This window comes from Geotrypetes seraphini, chromosome 7 (genome assembly GCF_902459505.1).
Source record: "Geotrypetes seraphini chromosome 7, aGeoSer1.1, whole genome shotgun sequence".
Lineage (NCBI taxonomy): Eukaryota > Metazoa > Chordata > Amphibia > Gymnophiona > Dermophiidae > Geotrypetes > Geotrypetes seraphini.
In genome coordinates this window covers 168,882,589-168,905,566 of record NC_047090.1, presented here as the reverse complement: position 1 = coordinate 168,905,566, position 22,978 = coordinate 168,882,589, and the positions used below count along the sequence as shown (strand labels likewise).

The following is a 22,978-nucleotide window of genomic DNA, read 5'->3' as shown; positions in this document are numbered from 1 at the left end:
TAATGTTTTTTTTCTCTTTTCTTTTAATAGAAGTTTGTATTGTTTGTTAATTTTTTTCCAGGCAGTTTTCGTGTGATCTTGGTTGGTTTTTCTCCATTTTCTTTCCAGACGTCTACATTGTCTCTTGAGTAGGAGTAATTCATCATCGAACCATTGGTCTGATCGTCTGCATATTCTGGTTTTGGTTCGAAGTGGAGCTTGATCATCAAGGATGTTGTTGCTCAAATAGCCCCAGTGTGAAATGAAGTATTTGGGATTATCTTCTTGGATTGTTTCGTCTACTTTTGACCAGAAAATGGCGGGCTCGATGCGTTTGCGTGATGTGTAGGTTACTATTTTGGATATTGGTTTGGATTTGTTTTTGGTCCAGATGATGTTGAAGGTGTAAGTGTAGTGGTCTGACCAGAGGGATGGGGACCAGGTTCCATTAGACGTTTGAATTTCTGAAGTAGATGTTTGATGGGTCATGAAGGCTGCAATGTCCAGCTGGTGTCCTTTCTCATGAGTAGTTTGTGGGTTTAAAATTTGGAAGGATAGGGCATTGAGGAAAGAAAGTAGATTGTCTACTGGCTTGGATGAATGGTCTTCAAGATGAAGGTTTAGGTCTCCTAGGATAAGATTGTGTGCTGCTGAAAGTGAGTTTTGGTATATGAAGTTTTCAAATATTACTTCAGAAAAATTCAGAAGACATAACTTTGCATGGTTGGCATTAGCCTGGAGCCAAGATCTCCCTTTTGAAATGTCTACACTCCCCTTGGCAGCAGGAGAGATGCCCAATCTCTTCTGCCCAACTGACGTCCCCCTCCTCCCTGCAGCAGGAGAGACTCTCAATCTCTTCCCCTCCCCCCCCCTTATCTCCCCTCAGCAGCGGGAGAGATGCCCAATAAAAAATTACTTCGACTGAGAAAGTTATACTATTATTTTTACCATTTTACCTCGTCTCCCCAAGAATTATTGTGCCATTACATGTTTTACTGGCTTAGGGATAGAAGGAGCTTAAGGTCAGTATGCTTTAATTTCTGCTGCACACATACACACACCTCATGATATCTATCAAAAATTGCCAGGCTGGCAAAGCAGATTAAGTCTAGTGATTTCAGATTCTAAACACTGCATGAGTGGGTACACAAAGATCACTGGTTGCAAGCTTGACTGGCTTAGACTGGTGGAGATAGGCCATATAGTCTTTATCTGCCTTCATTTTGCTGTGTTTCTATCTAGTCTGCATATCTATGCCATCTACTATCCCCTCCTTTCCCTTTGAGATCCAACATACTCTTCCCAAGCTTTCTTGTAGTTTAATACATTTTTTGTCTCCACTTCCATTGGGAGACCATTTCAAGTATTCACTATATTCTTTCTGTGAAAAAGTATTTTCTGGGGTTCTAAATCTATCCCCTTAATCCTATGCACCCTCTTTCCAGAGTTTCCTTTCAATTGAAATATTTGCCTTGTGCACATGCATTCCATGTAGGTCAGGGATGTCAAAGTCCCTCCTCGAGGGCCGCAATCCAGTCGGGTTTTCAGGATTTCCCCAATGAATATGCATGAGATCTATTAGCATACAATGAAAGCAGTGCATTTAAACAGATCTCATGCATATTCATTGGGGAAATCCTGAAAACCCGACTGGATTGCGGCCCTTGAGGAGGGACTTTGACACCCCTGATGTAGGTATTTAAATGTATCCTATCATATCTTCTCTCATCTTTCTTCCAAAGTATACATATTAAGATTGTTCCTATATGCCTTATGATGACCACAACCCATTTTAGTTGCCTTCCTTTGGACCGACTCCATCCTGTTTATATCTTTTTGAAAAAGTGGTCTCCTGAATTGTATACAATATTCTAAATGAAGTCTCACCAGAGTCTTCTACAGGAGCATCAATACCTCCTTTTTTTCCTACTGGCCATTCCTCTCCCTGTGCACGCAAGTATCCTATCTTTTGCTGTTTGATTTTGTTGATCTTAAGGTGGCCAAATAGGTTTAAAAAAAAAACCAAAAACATATACCATCATACCCAAGCCCCGCTCTTCTTTTGTGCACAAAAGTTCTTCACCCCTAAACTATACCTTTCCCTCAGGTTTTTGCAGCCCAAATGCATGACCTTGCATTACATCTTAGTTGCCAGATTTCAGACCATTCCTCAAGCTTCACTAGGTCCTTCCTCATGTTGATCACACCATCAGGGGTGTCTAGTCTATTGCAGAGTTTGGTATCATCTACAGAGTCAAATATTACTAGACAGCCATTCAGGAATACTATTTCCAAAAATGTTAAAAACAGACCCAATAATTGAACCTTGTGACACACCACTGGTAACATCCCTTTTCTTCAGAGCGATCACCATTGACCATTATCCTCTGTCACCTTCCACTCAATCAGTTCCTGACCTGGGGTCTAAATGCCGAGGTCTAAACTACGTTCACTGTGGCCCTTTGAAGGGGGAGCAATTTCCAAACAATAATCAATGTTCAAACGGCTGCCCATGCAAATGTGTTTTATAGAGGGCAGTCATAATTCACTTGCTTAGAAACAGGCTCTCACACATGTGCAGAGCTGGTTTGGGGAAGACCGAACGGCTGAGCGACAGTGGCAGCCCCAAAAAAGCCTCCTGCCATCAACTGTTGGGTCTTTTTTCTTATAATGGCACAGAGATTCTTCTTTGGCTCGGTCCAAAACTAGATCACCTGCCCACCTCCATCCCATTACCCTCTGGCTCCTCTCTGCAGCTTGAGTTCTCGAGCAAGGTCTTGGGCATCATCATTGATTCCATATTGTCCTTCAATGACCACCTCCAATCCTTGGTAAAAAAAATGCTTTTTCAGCCTTCACATGCTGAGGAAAGTTAGATCCTGCTTCCATCAAAAACATTTTACCCTCCTTGTCCAATCCATCATCCTCTCCAGATTGGACTATTGCAACTCTATCTACTTAAGCCTAGCTAAGAAAAACCTCCACAAACTCCAACGGATTCAGAATGCCGCGGCCAAGCTCATCTTTGCTAAAAGTAAATTTGACCATGTCTCCCCGCTCCTGGCCAAGCTTCACTGGCTTCCGATAATCGCCAGGGTCCACTATAAATGCGCCTGTTTAGCTTTCAAAATCCTATATGGTATCCTCCCTCCCTTTATCCCTCTTTCTTGGAATTCCTCAAACCCTAATACCACCAGATCCTCCCACAAATTAAAACTATCCTTCTCCTCGCTAAAAGGCATTTCCCACACAGGAAACCTAGGGACCTCCCTCCACTTCAAAATCACTGAGCTCTGGAACAACCTTACCTCCCCTCGTCGGAACTTGAGCTCTCTCCAAGTTTTCTGAAAACCTGGCTTTTCTCAAAAAATGTAAGTCTCCCTCCAACTTAGGAATCAAGGAAACTCTTATATCTTGGCATCCCAAGTCCTCTAAATTTTCTTCACACTTCTACCTCTAACCCTCTGTTGTAGTTCCTTCCTATTTCTCCTACTGTAAACCGCGTCAAGCTCTACGAACGTGGAGATGATGCGGTATACAAATCTAAGGATTAGATTAGATGTTCATGTGTTACACATGTATAATATCTGTCCCTATTTAAAAAAAAAAAAAAAAGCAACACCGATGAGTCACATACCGCCTCCCCCTGAGCCAAAATAGAGCCAGGAGGGATGCCCACTTCTTGCCGTCGTGAAGGAGGCAGTGGGCATCTGTTGCCTCTACTTTTCTTCCGAATGGGTGTTGGAGGGGGGGGGGGCGGGGGGCTGGTTTTAATATTAATGACCTCATTTTAATAGTAATAAGGTTGTTTCCATGCCAGAGTAGGAGAATGTACATCCGCACGGAAAACCACGCAGTGAATCATTTTGAGAATTGGTCAGCAAATTCCGTCAAACTGGTTTAGCGACCCATCAGTACATGATCAGTTTTGTGCATCTAGTCCCCAGTCTGTCACTTTGGGCCTGTACCAAGTGGATTCAGTTCATTTATTAGATACCTGTATGGAAGTGTCAAAAAGGCATTGCTAAAATCTAAATATATCACATCTAGCGCTCTCCCTCTATCCAACGCTCTGGTCTTAAGAACATAAGAATAGCCTTACTGGGTCAGACCAATGGTCCAACAACCCAGTAGCCCATTCTCACAGTGGCCAATCCTGATCCCTAGTACCTGGCCAAAACCCAATGAGTAGCAACACTTTATGCTACCAATCCATGGCAAACAGTGGCTTCCCCCATGTCTTTCTCAATAACAGACTATGGACTTTTCCTCCAGGAAATTGTCCAAACCTTTCTTAAAACCAGCTATGCTATCGGCTCTTACCACAACCTCTGACATTGTGTTCCAGAGCTTAACTATTCTCTGAGGGAAAAAAAATTTCACCCAGTTAAACTCAATATACTTTCTAACTACTGGTATTTTCATTTACCATCAAAACATCTAGAATGAGCTGGAATTAACCTTTTATGTTATGTTTATGTTATGTTATGCTTTATGGTGATAGTTTCTGAAAACAGACTATTTGAAGGTAAAGAAATTCTAATCTTCTATTTTTGTGTCACGCATACCTAAGCAGGCTCAAGGTGACTTAGTGAGAGAAGTGGAGAGAGGCAGGGAGAGAAGGGGAGGAGAAATGAGGAAACATTTGGGCAGGGGAAGATCTGAGATGTTCAAGTATCAAAGAGGTAGGTTTTCAGTTTTTTCCGGAATGTGGTGTAGTTGGGTTCCGTTCTAGTCATTCCAGGTTTTCACTCCTAGGAAGGTAAGCATGGAGTGAAAAATTTGCTTGTATTGGAGATTCTTTGTTGAAGGAAGGTTTAGTAATATCCTTTTAAGGGTTCTGTGTGAGGTAGACCATGCCTTTGAGAAGAGCTGGATGAGTGGAGCTGCTGAGTTTCCGTGAATTATTTGGTATAAGATGCATGAAGTTTTAAATTTTATTTGTGATGTTGCTTGATGAAGGCTGATATCGAGTCGTATTTTTTCAGGTTGAAAATTAATCTTACAGCTGTGTTTTGTATGAGTTGCATTTTATGAATCCGTGCTGTGTTGATTCCCACGTAGGCAGAGTTATAGTAGTTCAGCTGTGGTAGGATCATCGACTGTACAATCGGAGCAAAGTGATGCTGATGAAAGTATGATCTGATGAGTCTTAGTTACCTCATGGTGAAGAGGGACTTTTTCCGGATATTTAGAGATTTGAGCTTCCATGGTTAGTGTGGAATCAAGAATGCAGCCTAGGATTTTGGTGGTTTTATCAACAGCGAGGGTGTGGCCCGATCGGAAAATGATGCTCGTCGGTGCTGTCTGTTGGGCTGTGTGGAAGTACAAGATTTTGGTTTTGGTTTAGTTTTGTTTTAGTTTGTTGCCCAATTTTGGATTCTTTCAATATTGATTGAGACTTAGTTGGTGACATCTGATTGGTTGTTGGTTGTGGGGATGAGGAGCACAGTGTCATCTGCGTAGGACATTATGCATTCATCATCAAATTTGATGCTTCTGAGGGAACTCATGAAGAGGTTAAACAGGATGGGGGAAAGTGGAGAGCCTTGAGGCACCCCACAGAAGACCCTCCAGGGGCTGGAGATGTCATCATTCTTTTTGACAATGTATTCTCTGTTTTGTAGGAAGTCGGAGAACCATTTTAGCACTGTTCCAGTTATACCAATTTCTGATAGTTTTGTTAATAGAAGGTGATGATCCACGGAGTTAAAGGCGACTGAAATGTCTAATTGCAGGAGTATTGCTTGATGTCCCACACTGAGTAGTTGTTTGGTTTTTGTGATTAAAGTGAGGATGAGAAGTTCAGTGCTGTGCTGAGCCTAGAAAAGGTATACAGTAGCCTGCACATTCTCCTGCCCCCTCCTATGAGAGGTCAGAAACCAGATTATGAAATACATGCTACTTGGTTTAGCCTCCTTAGGCACCTGTCCTGGCTTAACACTCTGTGGTAACAGAATTTCTTAAAGGCTTTAACATAAATTGTCATCCAATTGCAGCAGGATATATGGAGTTTGGGCTGTTAATTGCCCAAAACTTGAGTCTGTAGAAAAGCAGAAATGACATCTATCATGCATTTTGATAATGTGTTATAGAAAATGGTTAGGAATGAAATAGGGGAGGTGTAAAATTTCTACTTCATTAATCACACCATATTGTGTGTTTGTGCATTTGATTTTAATTTTGTGTGTGTGCGTGTATATATAGATACAGATATATAGATATATGAATGGATGGATATCATTTTTTTTTTTTTTTTTTTTTTTTAGGGAAAACAAAAAACTAAGCCGGAAGAAGGCACTGAACTGAAATCTTCAAAGCCCATTTCAACTAAAATAAAACCTAGTTTAAGTCCAGGGAAGAGGAGAGCAAACAGCTCAAGTACTGCAAGAAAACCTCCCAGTCCAGCTAAGAGGCAAGCGGAAGTACCCAGTCCAGCCAAGAAACAAGCAGGGACCCCTGGTCCAACCACAAAGACTTTGAGTCCAGCAGCAGGTATGCTAGAATTGAAATTAGTTGGTTTAACTGTTAATCAGTGTAATTCATGTTCATTCTGTCTTGTAAGCTTTAGCAGTATTGAATTCCTGAAAATAGAAGACCAAGGAGTGGATCGTCTCTTCTGTACTGAGCAGTTGGAAAACGTTTCCTCCCCTACCACATGTACCGTATATACTCAAATATAAGTCGATCCGAATATAAGTTGAGACCCACATCCCCCCCCTCAAAAGGAGGAAAAATGGTTGACTCTGAATGTCAGGTGGCTTGATATTCAAGTGCACTGCCCCCAGCCCCCTTTCCTCCCTCCATCAGGTTCTGCACTCGGCCCCCTTCACACCCTCCCTCCACCCTGTCCCCCTTCCCTGCCCTGTCCATTGTAACTCCTCTGCTGCTGGAATCCCTGGTGGTCCAGAGGTATAGTGGGCAGGAGCGAGCTTTCAGCGCTCCTGCCCTGCTGCTAACCCGGTTGGTCGCTGCCATGAATTCTTGCTTCAGCCGCTGAGCAGTACTGAGCAGGAGTGCACTATGTTGCGCTTTGGCAGGAGCCATTCAGGAAGCTACTTAGCACTGAACAGCAGCGCCAAAGTGCCCACTACACCTCTGGACCACCAGGGACCCAGCAGCAGAGGAAATACATTGGGCAGGGAGGGGGGGATAGGGTGCAGAGCCTGGCAGCCCGATGGAGGCCTGCAATAAGTCAAGGGGGGGCGGGGTGACACACGGGCGCTGGCCTGAATATAAAACGGGACCCCCATTTTTGGGCCAATTTTTTGACCCCCAAATCCTGGTTTATATTTGAGTATATATGGTATTATATACCTTTTTGCTTTATTTTTTTGTTCAAAAAATGTCTTTGCTCCTGTGCTATCTTACCTAGTCTCTGTATGAATTTGTTCCTAACTGAGGGGAAGATTTTCAAATGCTCACAGTAAAATCCGCTGGGCTGCCATCGTGATTTCAAAAAGGCAAGTCCATTCTTTAAAAAAAGAAAAATGCACATGTAAATGAGGTTTGCAGAAAAGACCATGGTAAGCTGTTTTGATAATCCACCGCTAACATGCATTAACACTAAACCAGCTGGAACCGGTTTAGCGACCATGTTTTGAGAATCTTTCCCTGGATCAATAGAATAACAGCAGTTGTGCCAATAGATGTCTCTTCCATCGTGATCATGTGAACATAATTTTGTGCAATATTTTTGCTTGTCTTTTCTTTAAATGCTATAGGCAGAGGATCTGGCAGAAGTGTGGCTAGCATGGGCACGGGCAAACCGTTAGAAAGAGGGAGAGGGAGAGGAAGAGGACGAGGAAGAGGACGTGCTAAATAGAAGAAGCTATTTTCTTTCTTTTTCCTCTTGGATATGTTTTGACCTGGCTTGTTTTTACTGTTTTGTTTTTATACATGTTCATTAGTTTTGGTTGTACTCTCTTTTGAATAAAATTTTTTTAAATGTTTGAAGAATTTATACCCTACATTCACCAGTGTCTTCAATGTGTAATACAAAATGTCTTATTTTCTAACACAGTGGGGTTGGCACTTGTTTTCTGAAAAGTGGTGTTAATCAGATTTTTCTATTCTGTCTTTACCCATTCAGTTCAAGGTTTGATTACATTACAAGAGGTTGGGTCAGTTACCAGGAAGTTACAATGGACACTTTGACACAGACATTCAATAGGGTTACTAGTACACTTCTTCCTCTGTATTCGCAGTTTCAGCATTCATGGTATCGATTATTCACAGTTTTTAGCTTGCAGGCTCCCACCCCCCCAAATGACGTCCGCTTGCATAGAGATATTGCTGATTCCAGACGTTTACAGAGAAAATCGCTGATCCCAGCACTTTCTTCAACGTGTTTAGCCTCTCCTTCAGGAACAGGCTAGGTCTCCCACCATGTTATTTGCGGTTTCACCACATTCACGATGGTTTTTAATAGAAAACAGCAAATAACATGGGGAAAAAGTTATTCACGGTTTTTCTGTATTCGTGGATCTGTTAATCCCCTCTCACAGCGAATACGGAGGGAGACGTATCCAGGTAGATCAGTGCAACTGTATTAATACAGTTGGGTCATAATTACAAATGCATAGTTCTAAGTTCAAGTAGGCCATCATTGGCTCATCGTTATGTCCCAGGAGTTGCATTAGACAATTGACCATTTCGGTGTTCCAACTGAGCAGCACTTCACTGGAGAGATTAGGAGAAACTGTCCCTTTAAGCCCCCGGTGCCCTTCCCCAAAAGTCAACTGGCAAAAGGGATACTGGGCTCTGAAGTTTCCAACATGGGTAGGATAAATGTTTAGACACGCAAACGTTTGCTGTTCCAAAATCTTTTTTGTGCCTATTTTGACCCATTGATATTTGACACTTTGGTAATTTTTCTAAAATAGAGGTTTGCACTGCACATAACCAGCACACAAACCTAAATTTCTCTGTCAGATTCGGTTCTAAAATTAGGGGAACTTGAGACATCCTAACCATAACATGCCAATTTTGATTTGAACATCAGTTTTACTAAAATATCACTTGGTCTGCGCTAACTTGTACGTTTCTATCACTTTGCAAGGCATCCTTGCTATTAAAAATTGCTAATAGCATGTGGTTAATCCCTGTAGAAGTGTAGCAGCTACATTATCTGCCCTGTTCAGTTAACATGCAATAGTGCCCTGGGAATTTGCTGCAAGGTGCAATCCTGCTAAGTTCCCACCTATTAAGGATTCCTGTTTGTTATTAAACATGACCATGTGGGCTTCGTGTGGCTTTTAATGCATTATGAAATGGGTTAATAAATATGCCACACCATAAATACATAGGAATGTAGAAATACGCAATTAAAAATAGGACAACTTCCCATAAGTGGGGGAAATATGTGGGTCACGACTCATGCAATGCTTTCAAATTCCTGTGTCTGACTGAAATGGATGGGTTTCCAAGCATTGTTTTGGATAGAGCAGTGGTTCCCAAACCTGTCCTGGGGGACCCCCAGCCAGTCAGGTTTTCAAGATATCCCTAATGAATATGCATGACAGAGATGTGCATATAATGGAAGTGACAGGTATGCAAATCTCTCATGCATATATTTATTTATATATATATTTATTTATATATATATATATATATAAAAATATATAAATAAATATATATATAAATAAATACATGCATGAGAGAGATTTGCATACCTGTCACTTCCATTATATGCAAATCTCTGTCATGCATATTCATTAGGGTGGGGAGTGCGAACGCATCAAAGCGAGTTTCCATTGTTTCCTATGGGGAAACTCGCTTTGATAAACGAGCATTTTGGATATAAAAAAATAATGTAGGAACACTTACCCCTCCTTTTATATATATATATTACTTACCCCTCCTTTTATTTATATATATATATATATATATTTATATATATTTATATTTATATTTATATATATATATATATATATATATATATATATATATATATATATATATATATATATATATATATATATATATATATATATATATATAAAAGGAGGGGTAAGTGTTCCTACATTATTTTTTTATATCCAAAATGCTTGTTTATCAAAGAGAGTTTCCCCATAGGAAACAATGGAAACTCGCTTTGATGCGTTCGCACCCCCCACCCGCGGCCAGCAGCACTGCCCCCCCTCCCCCCGCGAACCGGCACCCCCGCCCGAACAACTTAAACTTACCGCTCCCCGGTCTGGCGAGAGGGAGAATTAGAAGTCATGCGCAGATGCATGCTGAAGGCAGGCAGAAGCCGGAAGATCTAGGCACCGGCACAATTTGTGCCGGTGCCAGACCGGGGGGGGGGGGGGGTAAGTTTAAGTTATTCGGGCGGGGAGGGTGCCGGTTGGAGCGAGGGGGCCTTTGCGGGCGGGGGAGGGGAGGAGCTCGCAAATCGAGTCAAGACTTGGTTTGTGAGTCAAAAGTTTGCTGAGTGTTTTGCTCATCTTGCAAAACACTAGCAAACCGGGTTACTCGCAAACCGAGGTTTGACTCTGTATGTATGTATGTGTGTGTGTGTATGTATGTATGTATGTGTATGTATGCCCATGAACCTAAGCAGGCCGCTTTGAACAGGAGCGGAGCGGCGGCACTCCCCCCTCCTTTCAGCGGCCGGCAAACAACATGGAGGACTGCTTCCGGGAGGAATCGGCTTCCAGCCTCATATCTCAGGCCTGACCCGCGACTCAAAGGGGAGAGGATATGCTGGATGGAGGGAGCAAGACAGATACTGGTTAGAAGACTGAAAATAAAGGGGGAAGAGAGAGAAAGAGAAGATGCTGGAAGGGAGGAGTTAGCAAAAAACAAAAAAAAACCTCCCCAAAAAACAAACAACTGGAGAAATAGAAGCAGATAGAGATGCAGAAAAATAAATGGAGGAAAACTGAAAGATAAGGTTAAAGTCTGAGATGGATGTAGGAGAGGAAGTGAAGACAGGAATGAGAGAAGAGCCAAATAGACTGCAAACCCTGGTAAGAAAATTGAGAGAAGAGAGCAGAAACTGGGATAAACATGAATAAAATGGCCAGACAATAAAAGTAGAAAAAATGAATTTTATTTTTAATTTCATTAACAGAAAATGCAGTTTTACTGTAAATTTGCACTGCTTTCTTTTTATATTCCAAAGTGTATAGTGTTTTTTCTCTTTCTCTGGTGTTGAACTGCATATTGCTGGACAGGGGGAGCAGGAAGAGGTGCTGATGGACAGGGGGGGGAATGAAGGGAGGCCTACTGCTGGACAGGGGGAGCAGGAAGAGGGGTGAGGTAAAATAAAGGGAGAAGGGCTGCTGTTGGATAAGGTGAGCAGTGATGGGGTGGGGGAGGACACAGGGGAGGTAAAAGGAAGGGAGAATGAACAGGGGGAGCAGACAAGGGGTGGTGGACAGCCAAGGAAAAATAAGAAAGAAGCGGCTAAGGAGAGAGAAAAAGAAATAAATACAGACACACAAAACACATATTCTAGCACCCGTTAATTTAACGGGCTATAAGACTAGTATAATATAAATGAATATTTTTGATGTGATAGGGATGGGAGGGGAGGTTAACTTTCATGAATGTCAGTTGATGATAATAGTAATACAAGTGATGTTTTTTCAATTCATATGTTATTTCTTGATACACTTGATGTAAGCTGTAAAATGAATAAAAATTATGTAAAGGATTTTTCCTTAATATGTCTCCATTGTAAATCTGTGCTTAGCAAATGACTAAGCACAGATTCTCTCCCCCCCCCCCCATTTCTTGATAAAAGGGCCCCCTAAGGCAATAGGCGGGAGAAATCCATTGTTAGTGTAGATGCTGTTGGGAGAGTAAGTTTGCTTTGGTGATCTCACAGCGAGCTGGTTAGTAAAATATTGACCCCCCCCCCCCCCACACTTCCTTTATATGAAGCTGCGTTAAAGAGTTTTTTTTATTGCAGGCCATGTCGGTAAAAGCTCTGTTCACAGGAATTCTATGAGCGTCGGAGCTTTTACCACCGTGGCCTGCGATTAAAAAAAACTCTTAACATAAAAAAGGGGGGGGAGGAGGTGGAGAAGACAACTTAAGCTGGGAACCCAGTATGAAAAGCACAATGGCCATTATCAAGACCTTAAATCTTGTGACTTGGGAGTGAGTGCTTTTTTAGCAAGGGGTTACATGATCATGCTTGTCAGTATTATATAACAGTCAAGCTGCTGCATTTTGTTTAAGCTGCAGTCTTTAATTGGAGGGCTTATTTCCCAAACCTGCTAAATCCATATTAGTTGCATTGGACTTTAGAGGGTTTGGGAAATAAGTGTTACATCTGGTGAAGTGGAAACCCCCGCCTCTTAAAGAATTACAGTAGTCCAATTAAATAACAAGTGCATGAAGTGGAGTCTTCAACGCGTAGCTCAAGAACTGCTTATGAGGCTGTTTCCTGAGAGCACCGAGATGACTTAATGGTTATGGAAATATGAGATAAGAGAGGAGATTCTCTATAATGCCCAAAGATACAAAATTGTGGCTATTAAGCTGGAGTGGGAGAGTCCTTATGCTAAATTTGGCCTTATTCCTTTGAGTGCTTATGTATAAGTGTTTTCCCACTCAGTAATGTTGGAAAGAAATTAGACTTAAGGATAAATTTTCTAAAATTGAACAATGTTTTTATCAAATTTATCCCCTCCCTTTTTTTTTTTTTTTAACAAAGCTGTGTTAGGCTTTATTTCCGACCGTGGCCATATTAGCTCTCGCGCTCATAGAAATTCTATGAGCCTTGGAGCTAATACCGTTGTAGCTGGTGATAAAAAGCTTAACATGGCTTAATAAAAGGGGGGAGGGGAAATCATGGAGAGTGTTTTATATAAAACTCAATATGTGATACCCTTTCTGGAGGTAAAAATGTATTTTTCAGAACAGCTGGATTCCAACAATCATATCATGGAAGATCAGAATTCCAGGCTGACTCAATAGGTGTAAACCCCCCCTCCCCCCCCCCCCCCCCCCCCCACACACACTTAATGCACACTTATCCATTAGCTAAGGAATCCTTTCACTATCTTGAGCCATTTCATTTTTGTAAACCCAAACCAGCCACCTACTTTGTTTTGTAGAACACATGACACTAGGAATTTGACCTTTCCAGTTGTGGATGAGGCTACTTAAAACAATAAAAGCTATACATTTTGTTAGCATTATTTAAAAATTTTTTTAATTAAAAAAAAATCGTTATTAGGCTTGCTTATCTGAAGCTCATAGGCTATGAAAACTGTAAGGCGGTTTATAAATCCTACATATTGATATGCCAGTCTGATTATGGAACTTGCTGTTGTCCATTTTTATTTTGTAAAATAATTGAAAATGTTATTTATGTATATTTATGAATATGTTGATGTACTTCTCCTTTTATAAGGCGGATTATAAATCAAACCAGTGTGAGCATCAGGCTACAGTAGTTGCTCGTGCTGGTGTAGATTTTAAAGAGGTACGGTAGGGAAGGGGTGGCATGGGTGGGCAGAGAGAGACTATGCCCGCGGTGGTCCATCTCCCCACCCCCTTACTATGCCACTGTATGCAGGTACTTTATCACTAGTGGGTTCACAATCTAAGGTAATTTTTTCCTATCTCTCCCAATGCACTTTCAGTGCTTGCATTGGTGGATCCTCATCCACTATCAACCGGTGTACCTCAAAGCTCTGTCCTGGGCCCTCTCCTTTTCTCCATATATATCCACTCTATGCTGATGATTCGCAGATCTACCTCTCCACACCAGCCATCTCTACAGGAATCCAGACCTGAAATCTCAGCCTGCCTGTCCAACATTGCTGCCTGGATGTCTCACTGGCACCTAAAACTGAATATAGCTAAGACCAAGCTCCTTATCTTTCTGCCCAAACCTACCTCCCCACTATCTGTTATCTAACTCTGTGGACAACACTCTCCTCCTTCCTGTCCTATCAGCTCGCAACCTCAGGGTCATCTTTGATATCTTTCTCTCTCGATCTCTCTTTCTCGATCCAACAAATTGCTAAAACCTTTCACATTTTCCTCTATAATACTACCAAAATCTAGCCTTTCCTTTCCAAGCACTCAACCAAAACCCTGATTCACATACTTATCACCTTTTGCTTAGACTACTGCAATTTGCTTTTCTCAGGTCTTCTGCTTAACCATCTCTTCCCCCTTCAATCTGTTCAAAATTCTGCTGCATACCTTATATTCCACCAGAGCCACTGCCTGGCTGGCCCAGAACATCCTCTCTGACGTCAGAATTGACGTCGGAAAGAAGACTTTCTATCTGCTTTAGCAGCAGGGCGGTAAGAGCAGGGGAAAGGAAGGAGGGAGGCTTTTTTTTTTTAATGCGACAGGGAGGGAAGGAGGTAGGCAGGCAAGCAGGCTGGCTTTGGCCAGGGAGAGAGGTAGACAGGCAGGCTGGCGTCGGGGTGGGGGTGGGACAAAGTATGGAAGGCAGTGAGAGGGACATAGGAAGGAGGCACTGGGGGCACTAAGGACATAGGAAGGAAAGAGGGAGGGAATAGAAAGGGACAATTCTTAGGCCTGAGTGCAGAAAGAAAGAAATGAAAGAAAGGATACACAGACAGAAGGAAACGCAACCAGAGACTCATGAAATCAATCACCAGACAGCAAAGGTAGGAAAAATGATTTTATTTTCAATTTAGTGATCAAAACGTGTCAGTTTTGAGAATTTATATCTGCTGTCTATATTTTGCACTATATTTGTCTATTTTTCTATAGTTACTGAGGTGACCGAGCTCGCGGAGATGGGGCGGAAACGAGGTTTTTTAATTTTAGTCCTAGTACCGTAGTTTGCCGGTCCACAAAATAATTCTTTTATTTCTGCCGGTCCACGGGTGTAAAAAGGTTGAAAAACACTGGTTTAAGTCACAACGTCCAAGTTCCGTCAATCCTATGCTGTATAACTTTCAGTTTTACATGCAGTACGACTAAGTCTAAGCCTGCCCAAATCCCGCCCTCGACACTCCTCCTAAAACGCCCCGTTTAGCTATGGTTGCTCAGCGGCACTATGAAGGCCTATGTCGTTTAGAAATACGTCCAAAATCCGGTTTGATTATTGGACGTCTTTCGTTTATGATCGACTTAGGCCGGTTTTTGGACGTTTTTCTCTTTCAGTTATGAGCCCCTTGGCATATAAGCTCATTGGTTTGCATGGTAAATATGTCGCTTTTTAAAAGAACACTTTGAAAATCTCTGGTCAACTGATACCATAAGAAATTTCTAACACTTCATACTTTGCAAGTGTAAAGTATAAGGGTTAAAAATTGCACCAAGATTTCAGCATGAAATCCTAACACACAGTCCAGTTGGCTGGTTCTGCTCCTTGCCTATATGGCAAAGTATTTGTACTGTTGATGGCATCGAATGCTTTTTTCATGTGAAGGGACAGGGGTTCTGTATGTGGGCAAGCACCTGTTTGGTCCTGGACGGCCCTTTAGCCAATGAGGCGCATTTTCAAAGTGATGATCATCAAACATTTGAGTTTGCATCAGCTGCTTCTCTTACACCAGTGGTTCCCAAACCCTGTCCTTGGACCCCCAGCCAGTCAGGTTTTCAAGATATCCCTAATGAATATGCATAAGAGAGATTTGCTTACCTGTCACTCCATTATATGCAAATCTCTCTCATGCATATTCATTAGGGATATCTTGAAAACCTGACTGTCTTACACTATCCCAGAGGCAGAAATAGGGGTAGTGCAGTAGAACAATATCAGTCACAGATGTCTGCAAATTTATGTCTGGCATGCCTTTTTTAACCTGTAACCCATTCTGAGCTCTTTGGGGACAGCGGGATAGAGAACAAATTCAATAAATAAATAAATTTGAGCCAAAAAGTGCCATCCCTACCTGTGCCATCTGTTAGAAGATTTTATTCATGTATTTATTTTATGTACATATTTATAACCTACCTATATCTAAGAGGGAGTACATACTTCACATACAGAATCAAAATAATTAAAATTCCACAACACAAACAATAAAATCTACTTCCCAAACACAAAATCAATGTTGAACGATTTCTAGTGAGATACGGCTAGATGGGGAGGACAAGAAGTTGTACTCAGTACATCTAAGGAAGTGTCCCGCAAACTTTCTCAAGCCGTGGCACGCTAACGGTAGTGGCTGTGGCTCAAGGCACGTGAAAGTGCGCAGATATCGCCGATGTCTGTGTGTGAAGGCCCTCCAGGTAGGCCCTGAGATGCCAGTGGGGGGTGCCAGAAGGGAAGAGGGCCAGAGAGAAGGATAGGTGCTGGCGCCCACTGATTGCCTACAGTGTACCGCGGCACATCTGAAATCTCAGGAGGCACACTAGTGTGCCTTGGCACACAGTTTGAGATACACTGATCTAAGGGAATGAGAGGAAATTGATTGGGGAGAGTGTGGCACAGTGGTTAAAGCTACAGCCTCAGCATCCTGAGGTTGTGGGTTCAAACCCAGGCTGCGCCTTGTGACCTTGGACTAAGTCACTTAATTCCCCCAGGTACACTAGCTCCCCTGGGAGAACAGTGTAGAAAATTGAATAAATAAATAAACCTTGACTGCAGCATCATCAATATATCTAATGCTAAGGAATGGATTCACTCTACTCATGCTTAGGGCAATAGAGCAGTGTCTTTCAAACTTTTTTACCTCTGGCTCACTAAACGGAGCATATGTTTTTTTCACGGCATGTTATAATTGAAATTATAAAATGGTGAAACCAACAAAAAATTTAATTTGAAAGTTATTTAAAATTCTTTAAACTCTGTATGGGTAATTGTAACAATAGTGAAATTAACCCCTTCAACAAAGCTGCACTAGCATTTTTAGCGCCGGCCACAGCAGTCACAGCACCAATGCTCATAGAATTCCTATGTGGCCGGCGCTAAAAATGTTAGCTCGCTTATGTACAAGGGAAAGTAAAGTAGGTAGAATAGAATTGCTGATCAATATGATGGATGTGCTTGTTTATGAGTGCAAATGAACCCAAAACGCAGCTCGATAGTCGACATGCAAATACATGTTTCATCATCCCCATCTGCAGTTCTCTTTTTTTTAAAAACTTTAATTTCTTCCAGAGGTGAAAATCCAAGTTCACAAAGATAAGAAGATCCAAATGGTAACAAAGCTTTGATTTCCTTGTTGCATAAAAAAATAAAAATAAAACTAATTACTTGCCATTAGTTTTCAAGGACCAGTCACGTCAAAAGAATGCTTGTCTGAATAGTTGCATCCTTGTGCACAAGACGTTCAAATCATCAACGGACTCTTGCGTACGTGACATATATGTCATCTATTCTAGTGTATACTTATGAAGGGAATTTTAAAAAATAAAGTAAAATTCTGGAATCTCTCGTGGCACACCACTGTACCATGGCACACAGCTGAGAGACACTGCAATAGAGAGATGCACTTCTGCAACAGGCCTCTCTTCCTATTCTTCCAGTTCTTAGTTATCAAGACGGTGTCACCCTGTAATAAAGTTATAGGGAACCTTGGAAGAACTCTGTTAATGCAACACAGTAATAAGGCCTGAGTTCCATTCTTTTATAGCCTATAGATCTTAATTAAAACAGATTTAGTAAAACTCCTCCTTACCAGGAACTTCTAATCCTGAAATTGTTTTGAACTGAACCCATAAGTGAAAGGCTTCGATGACTAGGCTGGAAAGGTAACGGAGATGCTAGAATTCTTGCCATATTTGATAAGAAACAAACATTAAAAAAAAAAAGTCCAAAGCCGACTGACTTTTGATAGATTTTATTCACTGTTCTGTCCCAGTGAGCTGCCAGATTTGGGATGCCATAATACCAGTAATGCAATTAGGTTCTCTGTTACATTGTCTGGTTGACTTCTCAGTAAGAGTTTCCCTTTGGGAATAAGACAAGACAGACTGTCATTTGCCATTACTAATTCTGCTTACCATTATCACTGCAGCTTTTTTCTTTTTGCAATTAGCTATCTTAGTTGGCTCTTAAATTTTAACAGCCAATTGAAGCTCTGTTTTAGCCAAGTTCCATATCTAAATTGCATTCAGTCCATTAACAAAGTTGGTTAAAAGGCTATTAAAACAAAAGCCAATATATAGCAGTTAGCACTTATATGTTTTGAAGCCAGCCTTTGCTTATTTCTCTGAAGAAGCCCGTACTTTATTCTACAGAAGGAAATTTCCCAAAGATTGGGCAAACTTTCCATTCCGGGTGTGAAAAAAATACAATTTACACCAGTTTTGGGGTTTGTTTTTTTTTTCAAAAATAAAATAATAGTAATAATAAAAAAACAAAACAGATGAGCTGTTTTGGGGTTGGGGAAGAAAGGCCATAGGGTGAGGGGGAGATTTTGGTCATGCTTTTATTTGACAGATTTTAAACGCAACTAAACGAAATGATGTTTTTCTCCATTTCAGCTGATCAAAATTATTAGCAAAACCATCTGAGGCACCTTCTGGTGGAACTGCAATCTTGCTTCGTTTAGTTTCTAAAACACCCTGCCAGACATTAAAAAAAAAAAAAAAAAAAGCTGACGGCATGCCAACGCAAAACTCTCCAACCAAGAGCTCGATTTCTAATTTGTTGGACTCTGCTCGTTACTGTTTTCTGAAGTCCGTTGCATGGATGCCTCTCTTTCTCATGCAATTTTATTGAACATGTTTCTGGACTCCTACCCATTGTAAATTGTTTGTTTTCAAAATTCAGAAGATTTACAGTTTGATTATAGCGACATGGAAAAATGTAACAGTGTTTGATTCCATGATGGAATTGTTTTGGGGAAATCCAGCCAATGAAGAGGGTTGGAAGAAAGATACATGATAACCTTCAAGACTCGTTTATGGATGTTACAGATTAACAGGGATAAGTTTCAGTCGTGGGTTTCAGTGGATGTTGGTGGTCTTTATTATTTTTTAAGTGGGGGCCACTTTGGATTCTAATGAGCTGAAGGAAAGCCACCAAATATTTTCTCATATGAGACCATGACACTACTGACCAGTATGTGACATCCATCCCCACATTCCACCTTCAGACTTCATGGGGAGGGGGGGGAGGGGAGGGGGGTATCCTCAAAGTTGCGTGCATTGTTAAATTCATTCTTTTTGTTTGCTGAGAAATGTCTTGTCCTTCAAGCAAACATATAAAGTCTACAAATGTTCCACAACAAAATTGAAGATGTCCCACAAAACCAATGTTCCCCAACAAAATAAAAAATACCGAAAACACAAAAAGTAGAGATACAGGAAGCTTATCTAAAAAGGTTTATTTCACTCACACCGTGAGCATTCAATACATGATGCAATTACTGTAACATTTTTGACACAGATATTTTGTGCCCGATATGCTTTCACTTTCATTACATGAAATTTTGTGAAATAAAACTTTTTTTTTTTTAAATATAAGCTTCCTGTATCTCCAGAATCTTGTCCTTCAAGCATGCAGTTCTTCCCCCCAATATCTACTTTCCCCTTTCTGTTCTGAGACTGGGTAAAGAGGCAGAGTAGCAGAAAAAAAAGACAATGGGGGCTGCCTCAAAGATCTCCAGGGCCGACCTTGTCCTCTGGGCCTTGCATTAAAGAACACTGGCCTATGCCCTGAGGAAGATCTGCTTTGGACAGATTGAAACGCCTGTTTCTCCTGTCAGAAAGGCGTTGGGTGTTGTACATTCTCAACCAGCCGTTTTGAGATAAGTATTGCTTTCCCTCTTCACACATGATTTGAGGGTTTATACTTACTACTTTTGTGATTAGTGGGTTTAGAAAATTTTTTTTATTTTTTCATTACTATACAATATATTTCGATGATCTCATGAAGCAATGCAATTCTTTAGGCTTTTTTTTTTTTTTACACAAAATAGGTGAGGGAGGTAGGATGGGACAGGCGTAGGTGATTAAAATTTGGCGTTAGGATGTGGACCTAAAATAATATGGAAATTATAAGAGGTCCTATGATCTGATCATCCACGATTATAATACATCTGTCTCTTACTGCAAGTAAATCTATTGTTTAGAAAAAGACAGTAGCTTATTTTGTTCTATATGGGAACAGCTAATATTGAAGATAGACACACTTAAGTTAGCTTGTGGTAGGTCTTTTCATATGTTCTTCAAATCCTTTGGAAACATCCATTTTAGACCCAATTTGCTCTATGCCATATTTAATTTTATTGTCATTGTGGGTGGAAAGTTACTATGAAGTCAGATGATATAGAGCAATGTTTCTCAACTTGTGGTACACGTACCTTAGGGGGTATGCGGCCTGGCTGCCAATTCTTGCCAATTTCTGTCCATCCATCCGCCGCTGCTGCTGCCGCCGCCCAGGATCTCACGTTTCTGCCCGCCCCTGCCGCTCCCACCACAACCTTCTTGGAGCCGTACTTGCTCCTTCAGTCTTCAGCCTTCGGCAGTGCTCCTTTCAGTGGGTGGTGCACGCAGCGATTCAGGCGCTGCACGTAAAAGTGGCTGACCCAGAAGCCTTCTCTCCAACATCAGAGTTGACGTCGGAGAGAAGGCTTCTGGGTCAGCTACGTGCAACGCGTGTGGGTTGCTGCTTGCGCCATCCGTTGTGGGAGTGCTGCTGGGGGCTGATGAGCGAGTGCAGTTCAGACAAGTAAGGGGGACATGACGTTTTGCGACTGTTTGGGGGTTCAATAATAATTGACTTGGTACTACTAGAAACAGAGCTATGTGTTACATTGCAGCTAAAGTGATTTGCATATTTATATTGCATACAGGCACTTCCTCTGTCGTTAGTGGACTCTCAGTCCAAGTTTTTTATTTGGTGCAAAGGAGGGTTAAGTGTCTTGCCCAAAGTCACAGGGAGCCACAGTGGAAATCAAACCTGGTTCTGCTGTGGTTTAAGTGCCTTTTGTGTTAGGGGGCATGGCACGGGTGGATAATTTGACAAGAAATTCCACATATTAATTGTTTATTGAGTTGGATATGGTGATGGAGAGGAAAAAGAAGGAGAGCTTGAAGGGGATGCAAGGTGGGGGAATAGAAACATAGAAACATGACGGCAGAAAAGGGCCAAAGCCCATCAAGTCTGCCCATTTCTAGTGACCCTTCTCCTTGATTTTGCTCACCACCCCCTGCCCTTACATTATTAGAGATCCCACATGAATATCCCATTTATTTTTGAAATCTGCCACGCTGTTGGCCTCAATCACCTGCCGTGGGAGTTCATTCCAATGATCGACCACCCTCTCGGTGAAGAAATACTTTCTGGAGTCACCATGAAATTTCCCTCCCCTGATTTTCAGCGAATGCCCTCTGGTGGACGAAGGTCCCATAAGACGGAAGATATCCTCTTCCACCTCGATACGACCCGTGATATATTTAAATGTCTCAATCATGTTCCCTCTCTCTCTTCGTTCTTCAAGTGAGTACAGCTGCAATTTATTCAGCCTTATTTCATACGGAAGATCCTTGAGCCCCGAGACCATCCTGGTGGCCATCCGCTGAACTGACTCAATTCTCAGCACATCTTTCCGGTAATGTGGTCTCCAGAATTGAACACAATATTCCAAATGAGGTCTCACCATGGACCTGTACAGTGGCATTATGACCTCTGGCATCCTGCTGATAAAACCTCTACGGATACAACCCATCATTTGCCTTGCCTTGGACATAGTGATGGAGGGAGAGATGTGGAATAGTGGAGAGGGGTGATAGGAATGGGCATGGGGCCGGTGGGCAGTGGTGAGAAATGCTGCACATGATCCGGGGGATGAGAGAGGAGAAATATTGGACAGGGAGGGGGCCAGAAAGAACACATCAGCTGACAAGAGGCCAGACAGTTTACTTTATGAGAGTGAAATATAACTGTTTTTGATATGTAGTTTAACTTTGTGGTTACCATTATTGTTAATAAGGTTATACAGTATTATTTGTAGAGTAAAAATAAATGGAAGAAGTTTATAAGAAACCAAGACCTTGGCTGAGATTGGTTGTTTGTAAAACTAAATAGAAGAAACGGCATTACAATTAGTACCATTATTATGGGGGTGGAGTCAGGGGTGGAGTTTAGGCAGGTCTGGGGCGGAGTTTGAGCAGGGGTACTCAGTTGGAATTTGGCTTGAAAAGGTTGAGAAACACTGATATAGAGCAACATTCAACAAAGGATGAACAAACAGGAACTGAGATGCCCATTTTGGGATGTCTAAGCTTCTGCTAGTATTTTAGGAAAAAATATCTGCTGGCACAGAGCCTGTTCTAAATTACATGGTGGAATGGACAGCTGTGCACTGGCTATGAGCATCAGGAATGTACAGTTCAGGGGAAAAAAAATGTCCAAACTCGGTTGTGAAGTTGCAGTTTAGATATTTAAATGCTTGGCCAAAGCTGTCACTCAACCAGGTGCACTTATGTTGCCGGCCCGTGCTAAAAATCTCTAGTGCATCTTGATAAAAGGTGGGGGTAAGTTAGGACCATAAATCCTTTCATTATCAGGCCCGATCTGACGTTCCCACCTATATCTGCAGATTTCCAGAGCTCTGTATGCAGCAGAGATTATCGCATATGCGAATCTCTCCCCCTCCCCACTGCGCTTCAACTGGAGCATAAAAGCTCTAGTGAAATAGAAAATTCATTCACCTGGGATGGCGGTCATATTACCAAATAAGTGACGTGGCTGTTGGGAGCCATTTTTAAGAAGTAATATGGGTTTTTTCCTGCAATAAAATGCCATAACACCTTTATTCAGAAGCATGGTTTCAGTACAACTGTTAAAGACAATTGTTTTCAAGAACATAAGAATAGTTTTACTGGGTCAGACCAATGGTCCATCTAGCCCAGTATCGCATCTTCGCGGAGGCCAATTCAAAAACCCAAATAGTAGCAGCATTCCAGAGCTGATATTGTGACATCATAATGCCTCATTCCACCAATGCCTAAGAGCCAACCTCATCAGTGAGGTCACAATGGCTTGATTGTCCTATACTTGGCTCTCATAAGAACAAGAATAAATAGCCTTACTGGGTCAGACCAATGGTCCACCTAGCCCAGTATCTCATCTTCATGGAGGCCAATCCAA

The 22,978-nt window shown here is 41.7% G+C and overlaps 1 protein-coding gene across 2 annotated transcripts in view; it reads left to right on the top strand.

The window, feature by feature from the left end:
* VRK1 (VRK serine/threonine kinase 1) overlaps positions 1-7,931 on the top strand; it is a 121,211-nt gene extending 113,280 nt beyond the window's left edge. For both annotated transcript variants that reach the window (XM_033950802.1, XM_033950803.1), the window contains exons 12-13: positions 6,249-6,474; positions 7,704-7,931. In XM_033950802.1, the coding sequence (XP_033806693.1) occupies positions 6,249-6,474; positions 7,704-7,804 (327 nt within the window). In that variant the 3' untranslated portion in view covers positions 7,805-7,931. The remainder of the gene's footprint in view (positions 1-6,248; positions 6,475-7,703) is intronic.
* Positions 7,932-22,978: the final 15,047 nt, after the last annotated feature.